This window comes from Mastomys coucha, unplaced genomic scaffold (assembly GCF_008632895.1).
Source record: "Mastomys coucha isolate ucsf_1 unplaced genomic scaffold, UCSF_Mcou_1 pScaffold15, whole genome shotgun sequence".
NCBI classification, from domain to species: domain Eukaryota; kingdom Metazoa; phylum Chordata; class Mammalia; order Rodentia; family Muridae; genus Mastomys; species Mastomys coucha.
The window spans coordinates 143,296,441-143,314,932 of record NW_022196897.1 but is presented as its reverse complement, the minus strand read 5'-3'; the positions used below and the strand labels follow the sequence as shown (position 1 = coordinate 143,314,932).

General features: G+C 46.1%; 1 protein-coding gene and 1 long non-coding RNA gene across 4 annotated transcripts in view; one reads left to right on the top strand and one right to left on the bottom strand.

The window, feature by feature from the left end:
• The window catches only part of Manbal (mannosidase beta like), a 31,510-nt gene extending 13,246 nt beyond the window's left edge, over positions 1-18,264 (bottom strand). The window contains exons 1-2 of the mRNA XM_031372550.1: positions 18,136-18,264; positions 6,256-6,439 (exon numbers count right to left, since the gene is read on the bottom strand). Coding sequence (XP_031228410.1) covers positions 6,256-6,405 — 150 coding nt within the window. The 5' untranslated portion in view covers positions 6,406-6,439; positions 18,136-18,264. The remainder of the gene's footprint in view (positions 1-6,255; positions 6,440-18,135) is intronic.
• Positions 17,464-18,299, top strand: LOC116091288. 3 transcript variants are annotated; one of them, XR_004118989.1, is made up of 3 exons: positions 17,464-17,603; positions 17,704-17,726; positions 17,836-18,299. It is a non-coding gene; the product is annotated as an uncharacterized LOC116091288 (long non-coding RNA). The 3 variants fall into 3 exon arrangements; XR_004118988.1 differs by having other exon boundaries at positions 17,704-17,886; positions 18,049-18,299; XR_004118987.1 differs by having other exon boundaries at positions 17,704-18,299.
• Positions 18,300-18,492: the final 193 nt, after the last annotated feature.

The following is an 18,492-nucleotide window of genomic DNA, read 5'->3' as shown; positions in this document are numbered from 1 at the left end:
CTCAGAAATCCGCCTGCCTCTGCCTCCCAAGTGCTGGGATTAAAGGCGTGCGCCACCATGGCCCGGCTTGTTTTGTTTTTTTCAAGACAGGGTTTTTCTGTGTAGCCCTGGCTGTCCTGTAACTCACTCTGTAGACCAGGCTGGCCTTTAACTCAGAAATCTGCCTCCTGAGTGCTGGAATTACAGGCGTGCGCCCCACTGCCTGGCTGCATATTTATATTTAAAGATGAGATGGGTTAAGGCTTCTTGCTTGTTGGATGATTTAAAAGGACTGTACTCAAAAAAATTTTTTTGCCTGTTTTTAGGAGACATGTATTAAAATGTCTTAGACATTTCATTGGGGGGTATGCCACAGTGAACATGTGGGGGGTCAGAGAGGACCTTTCAGTTCATTTTGGGAGCTTATTTATGAGCCCTTTGTCAACTCCTTGCTCAAAGGACCTTAGCCTGCTTTGGCTCTACCCTGAAAGCTACCCTGAAAGCCTGTGGGACAGCTCCAGCGCACACACACACACACCCACACACACACTTCAAAGGGTTAAGAACAATGGGCGGAACTCTGCTTCCTCTCCTAGCTCTCCAAATAAAATAAGTTATCACCCAGAACAGCTTCAGCAGGGACAACTAAAGACAATACTTATAATACCCACAGCATACCCTGGCTGAGGACTGGGGCCAGGAGCTATGTTCTTAAAGTGTGCTGTGACTGCGGGTGGAAGAAGTCCCGTGATGACATCCACAAAATACCCAAATACGGCTGGCAGTGGTGGTGGCGCACACCTTTGATCCCAGCACTTGGGAGCCAGAGGCAGGTGGATTTCTGAGTTCGTGGCCAGCCTGGTCTACGGAGTGAGTTCCAAGACAGCCAGAGCTACACAGAGAAACCCTGTCTCAAAAAAAAAAAAACAAAAACAAAAACCTGAATACATGAACAAAACCAGCACAGACCACACACAGCCTGTCCATGCAGGACTCCTTCCAACCTCTGCCCTTTGTCCTGTTTATGTGTGCACGACAATGTGCACATGCTGTATGTGGTACATGCATCCATGTGCATATACAAAGACTAGAAGAAACACCAGAAGAAATGAAGCCGGGCAGTGGTGGCGCACACCTTTAATCCCAGCACTTGGGAGGCAGAGGCAGGCAGATTTCTGAGTTTGAGGCCAGCCTGGTCTACAGAGTGAGTTCCAGGACAGCCAGGGCTACACAGAGAAACCCTGTCTCAAAAAACCAAAAACAACAACAACAAAAAAACCAAAACCAAAACCGAAACACCAAACCAGGAACTTGCTATTTTTCAGGTGAGTTGGTGTCTCACCTACCCAGGGCTGGGCCGCATGCACTTAGCCATGTCTGTAGATGCTAAGGACCCAAATTTAGGTCCTCATGTTGCGCAGCAAGCACTTTCCATTGAGCCATTTCCATATCCCTACTGCAGACAGTGTCTACTCAGTCCAAATCAGCCCTGAATTTACTGTGCAGCCAAGGCTAGTCCCAAACTCAAAGTGCTGGGATCACAGGTGTGTGCACAGGGCCAGCTCTCACTTCCACATCTCCTGGGAGACTTCATGCTTCTACATCCTCTCCTATGGCTTCCATGTCATCTGACACATGTCCTAACATCACCAACTGTTTGCCTACAGCCTCCTCTTTCCACAGACATGAAGACCCACCTGTTGACTTGACAGACCACACAGATGCCTTAAAGGCATTTTTTAAATTTGTAACTTATTTTTTATTATGTTTATTGGTGTTCATGTCTGTCTGTCTGTGTGACTATTGCAGAAGCCCTGGAACTGGAGTTACAGGTGTCTGTACAGGTGTGAGCTGCAATGTGGGTGTTAGGAATTGAACCTGGGTCCTCTGGAAGAGCAGCCTGTGCTCCCTGAGCCGTCTCTCCAGCCCCTTAAAGGCACTTTTTAAAAACCTGAAACCTGGTACACCTCTTCCCCTCTCCACTGCATAAGCAGGAGCTTCGGCATACAACAAGCCCCAGGATGTGCAGTCTCCAGGATGTGCTGTGTGTGCACTAAGAAACAGCCAGCCATGGTGACATATGCCTTTAATCCCAGCATTCAACAGAGAGACACAGGCAGGTCTCTTATAAGTGTGAAGCTAGTTTGGTCTACATGCAAAGTGAGTTCCAGTCAGCCAAGGCTAGAGTGAGACATTAGGGAAAAAGAAAAAGAAAAAGAAAAAGGTATGTTTATGACTATGTACCAGCTCAGTACCTCAGAGGAAGGAATATACAAACACACGTATATTCATATATATACAACACATGAACATTTATTTGGGTTAGAAAACAACAACGAATCAAAGTGATAAAGATGAATCACAGTAATAAAAATGGCTCCCTATGGGAGGAAGCAGGGAGTGGTGGGGGCATAATGAGATTAAAGAAAACTTCTATGAATATACCTTATTATACAGTTGGGAAGTGTTATATATAAACATTTTATAAGATTTCAAAAACAAATTAGAAAGAAAAAATTCCTAGAAATTAAAAACAGGTTAGCAAATGCACGTAATGTCTTCCAGAGTGGAGTGACGCACAAAGAGACTGAGCCCCGCTCTCACGACAATCTGCCCTCAGGAACGAAACCCACTCCAGGTCAAAACAAACCCTCATCTTCCCGCCTGAGTCAGAGATATCAAACACTGTAGGCGTGTAACCTGCCCTCATGGACGGTCCCTGCTGACATGCCAGCACTGGGCACTGGGATCTCCCACGGCTGGTAAGAGTGTACTGTGCCTAACCCACTAAGCAATGCGGCTTCTGCTGGACACCTGCTTTCTGTAGTCTGAAATTGGAGTATATAGTAGGTAGGAAGTGCTTCTATGACCAGTCCCTAATAAAAAGCCTTGTGGGCTAGGGCTATAGCTCATGTGTAGAACACTTGCCTCTCAGTAAGTGATGCTCTAGATCTAAAGCCTCATACTGTCACAGAAAAAGAAAGCTGTTAGCTTACAGCCATCCTTATAGGCTAGGGGTGTTACTCATTTGGTAGAGTGCTTGCCTAGCAGGCATGAGGCCCTGGGTTTAGTCCCAAACACCCCATAAACTAGGTGTGCTGGTACATGTCTAAAATTCCATCATTACAGATATAGAGTCAGGAAGATCAGGAACTTAAGGCCAACCTCTGCTATATGATACTGTCTCAAACAACCCAAACACATACACACCCTGGACATGGACTCTCCAAAGAGTTCCTTGCTAGACAATGCTTCGTGATCTATCGACTCCGAGCTGTTGGAGCTGGACACGCCTGTGTGGCTCCAGTCAGGGCACTTTTGGACTTGGGTCAGTTTCTCTACAGCTTTATCCTGTGGCTTCTCTACAGGCTTTCACTATGGTAACCACAGTTGTGAGGAGGTCTTGGTGACCTCCAACATAGCAGGACAGAACAAATTTGTCATTTTGTTAATCTTTCTATAAAATAAGACTGCCAATACAAGCCAAAGATATAACTTTAGAACTGGCAAGATAGCTCAGTAGGCAAAGGTACTTGCAGCCAAGCTTAACAGCCCGAGTTCAATCCAAGGGACCCTCATGGCCCAACTCCTGACAGTTGTCCTCTGACCTTCATATACAGTGGCACACACACTCACTCACACACCAACTAACTAAAACAAACAAACAAATGAATGTGAAAAAATGTTTTAAGATTCAATTATAAACTCAAAATAAAAACACCAAGTCTTCAGTTTGAATTTAAATACCCAGTATGAATTCTATTTCTTTCCATTGAGATAGAGTCTCACTGTGTAGCCCAAATTGGCCTACAATTTACTAGAGTCTAGACATAGCAATCCTCCTGCTTTAGCTTCCTGCATGCTGTAATTATAGGTGTGAGCTATTATACCTGGTGCAATTTCTTTTTTAAAAAATGTATTGTGGGGCTGGTGAGATGGCTTAGTGGTTAAGAGCACTAACTGCTCTTCCAGAGGTCCTGAATTCAATTCCCAGCAACCACATGGTGGCTCACAACCATCTGTAATGTGATCTGATGCCCTCTTCTGGTGTATCTGAAGATAGCTACAGTGTACTCACATACAAAAAACGAATAAATAAATCTTTTTAAAAAATGTATTGTGTTTCTGGCCGGGCAGTGGTGGCACACACCTTTAATTCCAGCACTTGGGAGGCAGAGGCAGGCGGATTTCTGAGTTCAAGGCCAGCCTGATCTACAGAGTGAGTTCTAGGACAGCCAGGGCTACACAGAGAAACCCTGTCTTGGAAAAAAACAAACCAAACCAAAACATATTGTGGCTGAGTGTGTTGGCACACACTTTTTATCACAGCACTTGGGGGGCTGAAGTGGGAGAAGGGTGGGTTCAAGGAAAGTATGGGCTTCAAAGGAGAACCTATCTCAATTATCAAAACAAAGAAAACCCAGGTCAGTGGAACAGCTCACTCAGCAAAGGTGCCTACTGCCAAGACTGGCAAACTGAGTTCTCTCTGGAACCCACATAGTGGAAGGAAAGAACCAACTCCCAAAAGCTGTCCTCTGACACACACACACACTCCCAATGAACAAACAAATAAATAGGTGTAATTTAGAATTAACACAGGAGCAGAGAGATGGTGTAGCGGCTAAGAGTACTTGTTGCTACTGCAGAGGACCTGGGTTCAGGTCCCAGCACCCACAGTGGGCAGCTCACTGAACATCAGCTAGTAACACAAAGGTCCTCGGTGAGCGATTGAAGCTAGCACTGCAGTGGGAATACTGAGCCTCAGTGGTGAGCAGCAGTGGATGCTATAGCCATCTAGGACAAAGACGGCAGGGTCACTGAGACCACCTGAACTTATGATGATCTCTCAGTGCACAGGAGCCAGACACCATGACCCTGCCTACACTAACCTCAGCTGTGAAGCAGAAAGTCCGTGGCACCAGTCACAATGGGTGCGCCAATGACTGCATGGCCTGAGGTGCCCTATGAACTTCCTGTGGGAACAGTGGCCACACAGAGAAGCAATTATCCAGATCCTAGGATGTGTAGGTCACAGATGAGAAAGACTTGGTTTCTCCAACAAATCAATGTCAGAAGAGAGTGGGAGCAGTGTACAACAAGAATGGGTGGAAGAAAGGTGTTACAAAATAAAGACATTAACAGAGGAAGTGTCAAACCAAAGCCAATGTGATCATGCCACTGTGTGTCTTCAAACCCTCTGTGCCCTGCCTATACCTATACCTCCACTGCACCTCTCACCCAGTTCCCTCTGTGTTCCAGCTGCTGTCATCTCCAGGTCCCTGGACTAGCTTCAGCTCCTTGCAGGCACTTCCTCTGCCTCCCCCACTGCACCTGGTAGACATCTGCTCATTCTGTCTCAGCAGCAGGGACAGCCTAGCCCTTCCCCAGGGGATGATTGGGTCCCTCCACCTAGTTATTCACTCATATTCTACAATGTACTTCTCATGGAACTACGTTTATTGCTTTCCGCCCCAATTTTGGGAGATAGGATCTCACTATCCAGTCCAGACTGGCCTTGAACTCACAAACCTTCTGCCTTGGTCTAAGTGCTGAGATGATAAGGACGCATCATTAAGTACTGTTTTATATCTGCATCCCTCTCAAAGACAAGACACTCCTTGAAGGCAGAGGCCACATCTCTTAGCAGTCTGATGTGCAACAGGAACTAATGAAAGTCTTTCCAGAAGTCATTCGTGATGGCTCAGACTGGTAGTCCCAGGAGGCTACCTTAAGTCTGAAGCTAGTTAGACTCTGTCTCAAAATAAGATAAAATAAAGAGCTTAATAGAAACCTAGCATTCAAGACTCATGGAGATAGATTTTGGGGCCAGCCCTAGGTTATATAATAAAAATTTGCCTCAGGCTGGAGAGATGGCTCAACGGTTAAGAGTTGAGGACCTCTGCTCTTCCAGAGGTCCTAAGTTCAATTCCCAGCAACCAGCAACCACAAGGTGGTTCATAACCATCTGTAATGGGATCTGATGCCCTCTTCTGCTGTGTCTGAAGACTGCTACAGAGTGTGTGTGTGTGTATGTGTGTGTGTGTGTGTGTGTGTAGAGAGAGAGAGATAGAGAGAGAGAGACATAAACAAATATTTAAAGAAAAAAAAGAAAAGACTAGAACAAATGAAGCCACATGACCCCATCCATCAGGTAGGCTTCCAGGGACCAAGCTAACTTGACAAGGGGCAGCACGGCCCCTGCCAATCTTGCCTGTGGTGATTTCTCCTGGTACAAGAATCTAGCCAGCCATCTAGAAAGTTGAGGGAAGGACTCACCGCCTCATGGGACTTGGGAATGGGTACAATGATGGCCAGGACACAGATGAGCTGGAAGATGGCTCCCAGGAAGAGTCCGTAGCGCAGCAGGTTCTCCAGGAAGGTGGGCTCAGGCACCTCAGGAGGCGAGAAGTCTAGGTCGGAGGCCATGGTCCCAGGTACCACTGCCCTCCAGAACCAAAGTCTAAGGGAAAGAGTGAATGTCAGGTTTCTCCATGTGATCTTTGAGTGGTTCCACTTGTGCACATGCACCCACTACATGCACATATACACAAGAACAGGAAGCAACTTGAGGGAAGCATGAACATTCGTGAATCTAATTAGAGTATATATGCATAACAAACTATCCTTTTAAGTTTGTAAATGTTTGATGTTTTCTGAATATAACACTAATAAAAATAAATAAGCAAATGCAAAAATCTCCAACCAATGTTTTTATAAAGACCTGCACATCTCTGTATTTTGTTCTGTTTTGCATTTGAGATAGTGTCTCACTCATCTTGGGCTGGCCTGGAGCTTGCTATTAACCCAGGATGAGCATGAGCTTCTGACCTGTTTGTGTCTTCCAAGTGCTGGGGCTGGAACCCAGAGCCTCACGAATGCTGAGCAAGCACTTTACCAACTACGGAACACGACTACTTGTCTGACTTTATCTATTCATTCACCCAATATAACACTTAGGGATACCAAAGACTGAAGACAGAGACGGGCTAATGCCTGCTCTCAAAGCTCTGCTCCAAATGCAGGCAGACAGGGAAGCATGGAGCCAGGCTGTATGGGGACAGAAGCTGTTTGGGGGACGGTTGATCTTGTATGGGGTAGGAGGGAAGACCTCCGTGGATGCTGCAGGTCTTCAGGAAACAGAGAGGAGAACAGGGCGGAAGTAGAGGGACTCACACTTGTAATCTGAGGGAAGAATCTTCTAGATAGAAAAGCAGATGGTGACCCCAGGGTGGGAAGGGGCCCCACATGGCCAGGAAGGGAAACTGGAAGCTGGTGAGATGGGATGAAGCATAAATAAACCTTGGAAGACCCAGCCCTTTTTAACTTGACCAGAGCAGAGCAAAGGGCTCAGTTCTAAAGTACTTTTGTTGCTGTTATTTTATTTACTTTTTTGTTTGGGTTTTGTTTGTTTGTTTGTTTTGTTTTGTTTTTGAGACAGTCTCTTTATGTAGCCCCAGCTGTCCTAGAACTGGATATCTAGATCAGGCTGGCCTTGAACTCAGAGACCTGCCTTCCTTCCTGACTTTAGCTCCCACATGCTGGCAAGCAAAGCAGAGACGTGTACCACACCCTGCTCTAAACTACAAATTTGAATGGAGACACAAAGGAGACAGGGAAAGACCAGCCCACACTGGGAGATAGGTAACAGGGCGACCAGTCAGGCCTTAGCCCACCTCTCCTCTCACCAGCCCTCTTCCGTTCTCTTTTTCTCTGTGTAGCCCTGGCTGCCCTGGAACTTCCTCTGTAGACCAGGCTAGCCTAGATCTGCCCTCTAAGTGTTGGGATTAAAGGCTTTTGCCACCACCACCTGGCTCCTATTCCACTTTTTTTTTTTAAAAGATTTATTTATTTATCTTATGTGTATGAGTACACTGCTGGCCGTGAGCCATCTTGTGGCTGCTGGGAATTGCATTCTGTCCCACTTGCCCCGAAGTAATTCACTGTAGCTGTCTTCAGATGCAGCAGAAGAGGGAGTCCGATCTCATTGGGGGGGTTGGGGGTGGAGTTGTGAGCCACCATGTGGTTGCTGGGATCTGAACTCAGGACCTTTGGAAAAGCAGTCAGTGCTCTTACCCGCTGAACCATCTCGGCAGCCCTCCACTTTTTTTTTTTTAATGATTTATTCATTTTTATTTTATGTGTACTGGTGTTTTTGTCGGCATGCACATCTGTGTGTCAGATCCCCTTTAAGTGGAGTTATAGACAGGGGATCTGTGTGCTGAACCCTGATCCTCTGGAAGAACAGCCTGTGCTCTTAACTACTGAGCCATCTCTCCAGCCCCATCTTCTTCCATTCTTTTTGTTTTTTTGAGACAGGGTTTCTCTGTGTAGCTCTGGCTGTCCTAGAACTCACTCTGTAGACCAGGCTGGCCTCGAACTCAGAAATCCACCTGTCTCTGCCTCCCAAGGGCTGGGATTAAAGGCGTGTGCCACCACTGCCCAGCTTCCTCTTCCATTCTGGAAGAAGTGCCTGTGAGGATAGGGCTCTGCAGGAACCCTGAGCCCCCGTTAAGCTGCTATCTGTCCAGAACAGCCTACCACCCATGCCTGCCATTCGAAGCCTGAGCACAAAGTCACCTCCCCATCGGGCCTTTGTGTCACCCCCCCCCCCGCTTTGCCTCTTTTTATATGGCACCTACAAATGGCTTTGTTTTGCCACCCCAACAATAAAGGGACAAATGTACTGGTATCAGGTGTCACAGATGCCTTTGTGTTTTCAAAGAGAGACTTGTGCCATACCATGCAATTCCCAGTGAACTCTGAGCTACCCAATATGGTGCTCATGAACCACGTGTGGTCTCAAGTGCAGCTGGTCTGAACTGAAAGGACCGTTAAATTAAATACAGACAAATTTCAAGACTTATTAGGAAAGAATGTAAACAATCTCATTAATAATATTTATGTTTATACGCTGAAGTGGCATATTGTTAAATTAACTAAAACTAACTTAATTTAGAAAAAAGTTGGAGAATGCATTTTATGATGTCAAAATTTACTAGAAAACTAAGGTAATCAAAGCAGAGCTACTGACATGAGAACAGACATACAGACGGATAGAGAGCTCCAAATAAATGCTCACAGGCAGAAGAGGACAGACTTTAAACAAGTGGTACCAAGAAACAGTGTTTACACACAAAAACAAACCAATGAAGTAAGTGCATGGTCCACTTGTACCTTATACAAAGATTAATTCAAACTGGCCTAAGATCTAAATTTAAGAGTCCAAACTCAGGGGCTGGAGAGATGGCTCAGTGGTTAAGAGCACCGACTGTTCTTCCGAAGGTCCTGAGTTCAAACCCCAGCAACCACATGGTAGTTCACAACCATCTGTAAGGAGAGATCTGACTTACTCTTCTGGAGGGTCTGAAGACAGCTACACTGTAAACATACAATAAATAAATAAATAAATAAATAAATCTTAAAAAAAAAAAAAGAGTCCAAACTCTAAAACCATTAGAAGAATCTTAGGGGGAAATCTCTATGGTACTGGTTTGGCAGTGGTTTCCTGGATATGACATCAAAGGCACAAGTTACAAAAGAAAGGAGTCAATTAAACTCCACAAAAAGATCAAGACCTTTTGTTCACAGAAGACTTTCTTCAGAGAGTGAAAGACAGCCCCAGAGAATAGATGAAGACATTTGTGATTCATACTGACCATAAAGGTCTAGTATTCTCATAGACAAAGAACTTCCACAAGGCAACAATAAAACAAAGCAGGGGCGGAGGGAGGGCTCCGCCAGCTAAGGCACCTGCCACCAAGCCTGACAACCCGCATTTGATCCCTGGGACTGCATGATGGAAGGAGAGAACAGACTCCTGAAAGCTGTCTTCTACTACCATGTACATGCTGTAGCAAGTGTGCGTCTAACTCCTAAAAATCAGCATTAAAAACAAAATAAGTAAGTGGGGGGAGGGGCAATCAGTTCAAGTCTGCAATCCCAGTAGTCAGCTGGAAGATGAATTCACAGCCAGCTTGTGCTACAAAAACTGCCAGTGTGGGCTGCAATTAATAAGTCTCAAAACCAGGAGGGTGGAGTTGGTGACATGGCTTCGAGGGTAAAGTCACCTGATGCCAAGCCTAACAGCCTGATTTTGATCTTGGATAGACTTCATGAAAGCGCAGAACCAACTCTCACAAGTTGTTCACACACACACACACACATACATATACACACACACACACACACACACACACACACACATGGGGGGGTGGAGGGGAGGGGTTAAAATGTTAAAAAAAAAAAGTATAATAAGAAGCACAGTTGGGCAGCCAGGCAGTGGTGGCGCATGCCTTTAATCCCAGCACTTGGGAGGCAGAGGCAGGCGGATTTCTGAGTTCGAGGCCAGCCTGGGCTACAGAGTGAGTTCCAGGATAGCCAGAGCTATATAGAGAAACCCTGTCTCGAAAAACCAAAAAAAGAAAAAAAAAAAGGCAGCACAGATGGGCAGCAAGCGTCAGTAAAATCGTGGAGAAGCTGGAAGCTGTGTGCACTGCTGTCTGAGTCACTGCTCTCTTCTGTGGAAGCTGTGTGCACTGCTGACTGAGTCACTGCTCTCTTCTGTGGAAGCTGTGTGCACTGCTGACTGAGTCACTGCTCTCTTCTGCGAAGACACACCACGACCAAGGCAACTCTTCTGAAATAACATACTTAACTGAGGGCCTGCTCACAGGTTCAGAGGGTAGTCCATGATCACCATGTCAGCAGACAGGCATGGCATCAAAGCAGTAGCTAAGAGCTTTATTTCGAGCTTGACCCAGTCAGCAGGCAGGGAGTCTGGGCCTAGTGTGGGCTTCTGAAACCTCAAAGTCCACCTCACAGTGGCTCACCTCCTCCAACAAGGCCACACTTCAAAATCCTTCTCAAACAGTTCACCAATTGGGGACCAAGCTTTCAAACATATGAGCCTATGAGTCATTCTCCTTCAAACCAGTACAGCGATGGATGGGGCATAAACTGGCAGAGCAGCTGCAGAAGCCAGTGTCTAGGGAAGAATGCAGAGTTTTTGTCTAGGAATGTGAAGAAGTTCCAGAAGTACTGCTAATGGGCGATATAAAATGGCTAATGACATTGAAGTTATTCTTAGAAATAGTAAATTTTGAGCTACACTCAGAGGCTCACATCTATAATTCCATGACTTGGGAGATGGATGAAGGAAAACCATAAGTTCAAGGCCAGCCTGGGCAACATAAGACTGTCTCAAAAAAGGCAAACTCTAAGCTTTAACACAAAACAAAATTTCACTCTTCTTTTTTTCCTATTTACTATTTATTTCATTTTACTTTTCTCATGTACCCTAGGCTGGCCTTGAACTCCTGATCTTGCTATCTTCAACTCCGGAATACTGAGATTACAGGCTTGTACTACCATGCCTGGCTTCTTACACTTTAACTGTAACTATCGGTTCTATAGACTAGCCCTGTCCACTAGAAACTGGCCACACGACTTTCTTCCATTTTGGCCCTGCTGCTTTTCTACTTTAAATGATTTTTCCAACATGAAAAACACATAAGAATTATAAGATGGCCGACTATGCAAACAGAGTGGGTCCCACACAAATGTTTTTTGTTTTCCTTTTGACCTTGTCCCTCTGGAAGGTCATGTGGTTGGCCAGCAGGATAGCTAGTTCTCACATCAGTTCAGCCTATTCTAGAAGCCTTTCAAAGCAGGAGCCACCCCTCACTTGCTGCTCCCCCCCAACCCCCCATCCTCAGAGCCGGCAGAACTTCCTCCTCCCGAGGAGGATCTGACTTCTGGAAAGAGCCCAGTGTCAGCTGGTTCCAAGTGTGGTGAATCAGGTGGGGCATGGTGCTCAAGGATACCATCTTTGGTCATGTACAAGGTGTGAGGCTTGGAGGCAGGCAGACTGCTTGGAGCAGCTCCTAAGCTGGCTCTGAAGCGAATTCCAAGGCAGCCCAACCCAGCTGCAGGGGGGAACTGACAAGGCTCTCCAGGGCACCAGCCTAGTGCCAAGGCTGAAGAAAGTGTCACTCCTCCAGTGGCACCTCGTAAACTCACTGCCCTTGACCAGGTTTCATGCTCGAACCTGTGAAAAGTCTATTGAGGGCGTCGAAACTCAGTCTAATGAAGTTATTATGAAGATTGGGGTACTGTGACAGAAACTTCAGGCGTCAGGAAGCTTGGGGTGTACACAGCCTGACTATGGGCATCCAGCTATCTCTTGATTTCTTAGAGAGTTGATGTCACTTTGAGCCCATCAGAAATGTGCCCAAAGCCATAATACACTTTTGGCCTCTTTTTTCTTTAGTGGTCACTAGGCCAACATATAACAAGTCATAAAATGGATGATATCCTTTGTCTGAATAACTTACTTCCTAGAATTTAGATTAAGGAAATAATTAAAAAGAAAGGGCCTCCAGGTACAAAAGCAGTCTTGGCAGCACCATTCCTAACACTGCAAGGCAGGAAGTGTGCAGCAGGAAGGGAGCTGGAGATGGAGCACGGACACCAGGGGACTTCACTGAAAGGACGGCACATCAGGCACATAAACACTGTGTCAAGCCACAGGGGCAGGGGACGGTTAGCAATGCGATACTGAGAAAAGCCCCACCTGTATCACCAGAGGAACTACAGCCCTGTCTAAACCAGCGTTACTGGCTAAAGACCAAGAAGGCACTTGCAGAGGATCGCTGTGGACAGGTGCCATTGTGGTGTGTCATGAAGCTTCCATTCTAGGGAGTGCTTACAAACTCACACAGTACAACGTCACGGCTAAAAAATGAAAACCCAAAGGAGGAGGAATGGCATGTCATTCTATGTGAGGTGGTCAGAGAAGGGCTAAGAAAGTGACATTTCTGCCAAGGCAAGAGATCAAAGGGCTGCAGAGGTAGTTCAGGTATATGCAAGCCCCTGAACTCACTCTCCAGTACGCACTCGCGCACACACACACACACACACACACACACACACACACACACACATACACACACACACACACACACACACACACACACGCCCGCGCGCATATGCATACACTTGTGAGCCAAAAAGGAAGGCAGAGAGTGTCATTTAACCATCAGCTAGAATATTCCAGAATGGAGGAACAGTTAGGGCAAACTTGCCAAGACAGGAATGTGCTCCAATGTACACACACAGGAGAGTGAACACGCTGCGGAAGGCCATGTGGGCCATTATAAGGGCTTTGGCTCTGTCTCACTCTGGGTGAAAGTGAAACCACTCTAGGGTGCTTAGCAAAGAAATCCCACAATCTCCCCAGCTGCTGTGTAGGGAGCAGAGCAGGGAACAAGAACAGAAGCCCTCCTGACAGGCAGGAGTCACCGAGGTGTAAGTCTGAGGTGTATTCTGACAAGAGAAACAACAGGATTGATGGGCAAGCTATGAATGAAGTTCAAAAACTTGGAGGGGAAGCCAGGCAGTGGTGGCAGATTTCTGAGTTCGAGTCCAGCCTGGTGTACAGAGTGAGTTCCAGGACACAGAAAAACCCTGTCTCCAAAAAAAAAAAAAAAAAAGCCTTGGAAGGGACGGAGGGAACTGCTCAGCTTGATACTATAAATGGAAGATGTTAAGCACCTGAAGGTCAAAACTAAGAGTCACAGCACAAAGAGCAAACTTTAATGTACACAATTGGTTTTAAATGTTCAGAATGAGCCAGGCGGTGGTGGCGCATGCCTTTAATCCCAGCACTTGGGAGGCAGAGGCAGGTGGGTTTCTGAGTTTGAGGCCAGCCTGCTCTACAGAGTGAGTTCCAGGACAGCCAGGGCTAAACAGAGAAACCCTGTCTCAAAAAACAAAAACAGAAAAATCTAGTTGTATACTAGGTCTAGTTGTGAAACCACCACAGACACACAGACACACACACACACACACACACACACACACACACACAAGCCAGGACTGACTAAAAGTGAACAGAGGGAGAAACGTGTCTGCTGCAGTGGGGAGGAGGGTGAGATAAGAAAGGAAGCTGCAATCGCCCACAGGATAACAACTGAGGGTCAGAGACATCAGCATAGTGACTTAGCTTAATATAGACACACACAGAAAGAGTTATAGCCGTGTACACACAGATATCATATTCTGGCCACTGAGAGAACACAAAAACAAGAGTGTCCCTGGAGCATCAACCACACCTTGTGTCCAGATCTTGGTTTCTAGGCCATTTTTCCATAAAAGAAACCAGAACTCCTTACAGAAGTGGCTAATTTCTAAACAGAAATAAACAGGATGAGCCTGGGGCAGAAAGCATGCAAGTGCTTTAAAAACAGAAAAAGCAAAACCAAACATTGACAGGGAGTTGTCAAGAGCAGGGATTTAACAGCTTAAGTTGGGACACAAGAATGAGAAATTGGGGTATCAAATAAATACTGATAAGAGAAACAGCTGATAAGCCGATGGTAGAGAACAGACATATCTCTCACATGAATTACAACTATTTATGTAGCCACTCTGCCCATGTGTGTGGAGCATATACTTCCACAATCTCAAATGTGTGCTGTACATCATGACTTTCTCCTAGAAGTACAATGTAAAAAGCAGGAGACACTTGACTGCTCCCTGAAGCCAGGCGACCCTGGAGAACATCAACAGTGTCACTCAGACCCATAGCGGGCTCCTCTGAGGGCCTTCCTGCTCAAAGCCTCTGACTGAGTCTGCTCAGAAGATCCATCTGCAAAATAACTGGCAAGTAGTCCTTAAAACCTTCATCTAAAACTGGGACATTCTGAGAAACCATCCCTGCAAGTGAGAGGAGCCTCCGGAGACACAGTGCCACAACTGTGCTAGCCTGCATAGCATTAGAAGGAAACCTGGACATAGAAATTCCAGTTAATGGTGCTGTACTGACATGGGCTCAGTAATTATGGCAAATGTTCTATCCAGAAATTCAGTAGTATCTCAAAATAGCCATAAAGCTAAAATTGTTTTTAAATAATTTTTGAGCTGGTCTCACATATCCTAGGCTGGACTTGAACTCAGTAGGTATCAAAAGGTGATCCTGAACCTCCCACGCTACTTCCTCAGTGCTGGGATCACGGTGTGAACTGTCAATCACAATTCAGGTGGTACTGGGGACTGTACGCAGATAGACCACCATGCACGCTAGACAAGCGCTTTCATCTGCACTACGTTCCCAGGCCCTAATATTTTTTAAACCAATGTATCAAAATAAACAACTACAGCTGTATTTAGAGACTCCAAGTCTCATCTAGTACTAATTCTAAAAGTGTAGATTTCAAATTGGCTGAGGTTGTGGGATCTCCCAAGTGCTCCCCAGAGCTGTACAGGCTCTGAACAGGATCCCTGCCTCTTTCAAAAGCTGTTCTGAGACTTCAACTAAAAAGAGGCAGAGTGCTGGAGAGACGGATAGCTCAGTGGTTAAGACTGCTCTTCCAGAGGACCTGATTCAAGTCCCAGAACCCACATGGCGGCTCAGCCTGTCTGTAACTCCAGTTCCCAGGCTTCTGACACCCTCACATAGACAGGCATATAAGCAAAACACCAATGAACGTAAAATTAAAATAAATAATATATATGTGTGTACGTATGTGTGTGTATATATATATATATATATATATATATATATATATATTTGTTTTTTTAAAGAGGCAAGGGAACAGAAAAGTATCAGAAGATACTGCCTTGGGACAATCCTAACAAATTCTAAGGCCTTGAGCTCACAGAGATCCCTCTGCCTCTGCTTCCCTAGTGCTAGAATCAAAGACACGTGGGGAAAGAGAAAGGATGAAGCCCTTATGCAAGTGAGAAGAGAAACCTGTCCAGAAAGATTTCAGTTTTTACAAACTATCAGACCACCTTCCGGGCAGACTGGAGCGAGGACCATGGTGGACCCAAGGACAGGCAGCACCTCATCCTCTGGGACTGCTTAGCTGCGTACACCTCCACCCCTCTATTCAAGCCTAACCCTTGTGACAGTATCCTAGGGAGGACTAGGAAGCCATAGGGTCCTTTTATTTGTTCCTCTTCCCAATGTGGGCACACTGAATACATCTCCTTTTCTGATCTTCACTGTTAGTTATCTCATTAATAAAAATATTAGCAATCAGTAGCCAAATCTAGCTTGTTGGCACTGTCAGAGCCCAGAACTTTACCCTAGAAACTTCAGTTAATAAAGACAGTGGTGGCGCACGCCTTTAATCCCAGCGCTTGGGAGGCAGAGGCAGGCGGATTTCTGAGCTACAGAGTGAGTCCCAGGACAGCCAGGGTGATCCAGAAAAACCCTGTTTCGAAAAACCAAAAAAAAAAAAAAAAAAAAAAAAAAGACAGTGGAATACAGTCCCCCCGTCCCCCCCCCCTCCGACACTAGGGAGATAGGCAGATCTCTGTGAGTTCTAAACCAGTCTGGTCTATATGCTGAATTCCAGACCAACAAGAATGGAAACCCTGTCTAAAAATAAAGAAATAAATATTTTAAGGGCATATCAATCTGAAGCTATCTTGTTAATTCTATCAATAATGTCTGCAGGGAATGTGGTCCTTGAATGATCACATGAGTGCCTTTAATGCTCTGTTCCATCCAAGGATCATAGTTCATAATGGTGTCCTTTGGGTCATGTAGAATTTGAAACACACTGGCAACATTTGCTGATGTCCACACTGCTGGCTCTGCGTCATCACATGCCTTCCAATTCCCCACTTGCTGATACACTTCAAAATTGCCTTCATGCATTCTTCTGCTGGGAATGTAGCAGAAGCTTCCACACTGGCAACTATGGCCTCTATGGAGATTTTGGTTTCCAGAACAAATCCATTCCTAACCTGTGTAGCCATCCTTTATTCCCAGTAAGTGGCTTTGTGTCCTTGTTTTAGGGGATGCCTGGCTGAAGCCTTCACATAGCGTAAGGCATTCTTTATCAGTGTCTACACACAAATGTGTTGCCCTCTCTACCCTAAGTAAACATTTACTATGCACTATGGCTGTAACCTTGGCAATGTGAGGTTCAAAAGCAAAACTACCACTTATTGATGTTTCAGAAACATTCCCATGCAGCCCTCAAATTTGCTATGAAGCCAAGGATAGGAGTATAGAAATGTTCTACCCCACCCCACCCTAATCTTACGGTGCTATAGATAAAATCCAAGGCTCCTTGAATGCTGGGTAAGCACTTTCCCAACTCAGCCATACCACCAGCACTGATTTTTTACTTTTTAATTTTGGTTTGGGTTTTTTTGAGACAGGGTTTTTCTGTGTAGCCTTGGCTGACTTGGAATTTGTTCTGTAGACTGTGCTGGCCTCCAGCTCAGAGATCCTCCAGGATGGCCAGGGCTGAACAAAGAAACCCTGTCTTGTAAAAAGCAACAAGAAAAATTTTGTTCTCACCAAATATTTTTGCAACTATAGCCTAAGGATCTTTCAAGTAAAAAAAAAAAAAAACTGTTTAAGTAAAAAAAAAAAAAAATCACCTTTTTTACGTAACAGTAGCAAAGGCCATCATTACTACTCTTGTGCTGATAGAAGGGTTACCTGAACACAGGCAGCTGTTCTAAGTGACTAATGAGTGGGTGGCATATCCAGAGGGATACGCCAAGCAAGATGATGATGTGCAAAGGCAGGAAGAACTCAAGCTCCTTTCTTAGGGCTGGGAACAACAGTACTGGGGCTTGAACGTGGGCCTCAAGCACGCTGGGTGAGTCTCTACTACTGAGCTCTTCAACACGCTACTCAGAGCACACGAATTAAAAGCCATGCGCTGTTTGTTTCTGGCGTCTTCCACTTTCTATTTTCAGGTGACAGGTAACTGAAAGCGCAGGTACGCGGGAGGCTATAGCATTCACCGTCCCTTCCTCTGACAGTTTTCTCTCAAGCACACACTGCACCTAAGCACTTAGAGGTTCATGGCCTCCTCCTCCTCTGCACAGGCCTAAGCGGAGGAGGAAAGTGACCGGGAGAAGATGCTCGAGATACCCGAGGTTACACCGCAATACGGGGCACACCCGAGGAGCCAAGCCCGGGCTCCACCTGGCGGAGGGCGGGCTGGGCCCAGGCCCTGAAGAACCCTATCTCCGGCCGGGGTGAGGGGCCCCGTCTCCTCGGAACGCAGACTGCCTTCTCAAGTTAACTTTCCTCCGCAGCCCCGGGAAGCTGCCGTAACTCGCAGCGCCGTACCGATCCCACCCGCCGGGAAGCCGCGGCCGGGTTATCCGAACCTGAATACTTACCTCCGGTACCGCCGTGCCGCCGCACCGGAAGTGATCCTCGTGACCCGGAAGCGATGTGCCCGGAGCAGCGGCAGATTCCGCTCACCGGGCTTTACCCGGCACGCGGCTTCCTCGCCGGCCTCCTCGTGCTCTTTCCTAAATACACACTGAAGGTTTCCACTGCAGCTTTAATGAATTTTTATTTGATTTGAGACAGCGTCTCACAGTGTAGCCCTGACTGGCCTCGAACTTGGAGCAATTCTCCTGATTACAGATGGTCTCCACATTGTTTAGAACTTAGTTCTAAGTCTGAGCCAGAAATCTACAATATAAGGGGTAGGGCAAACATTCACACGCTATAGTTCAGACAAAAAAAAA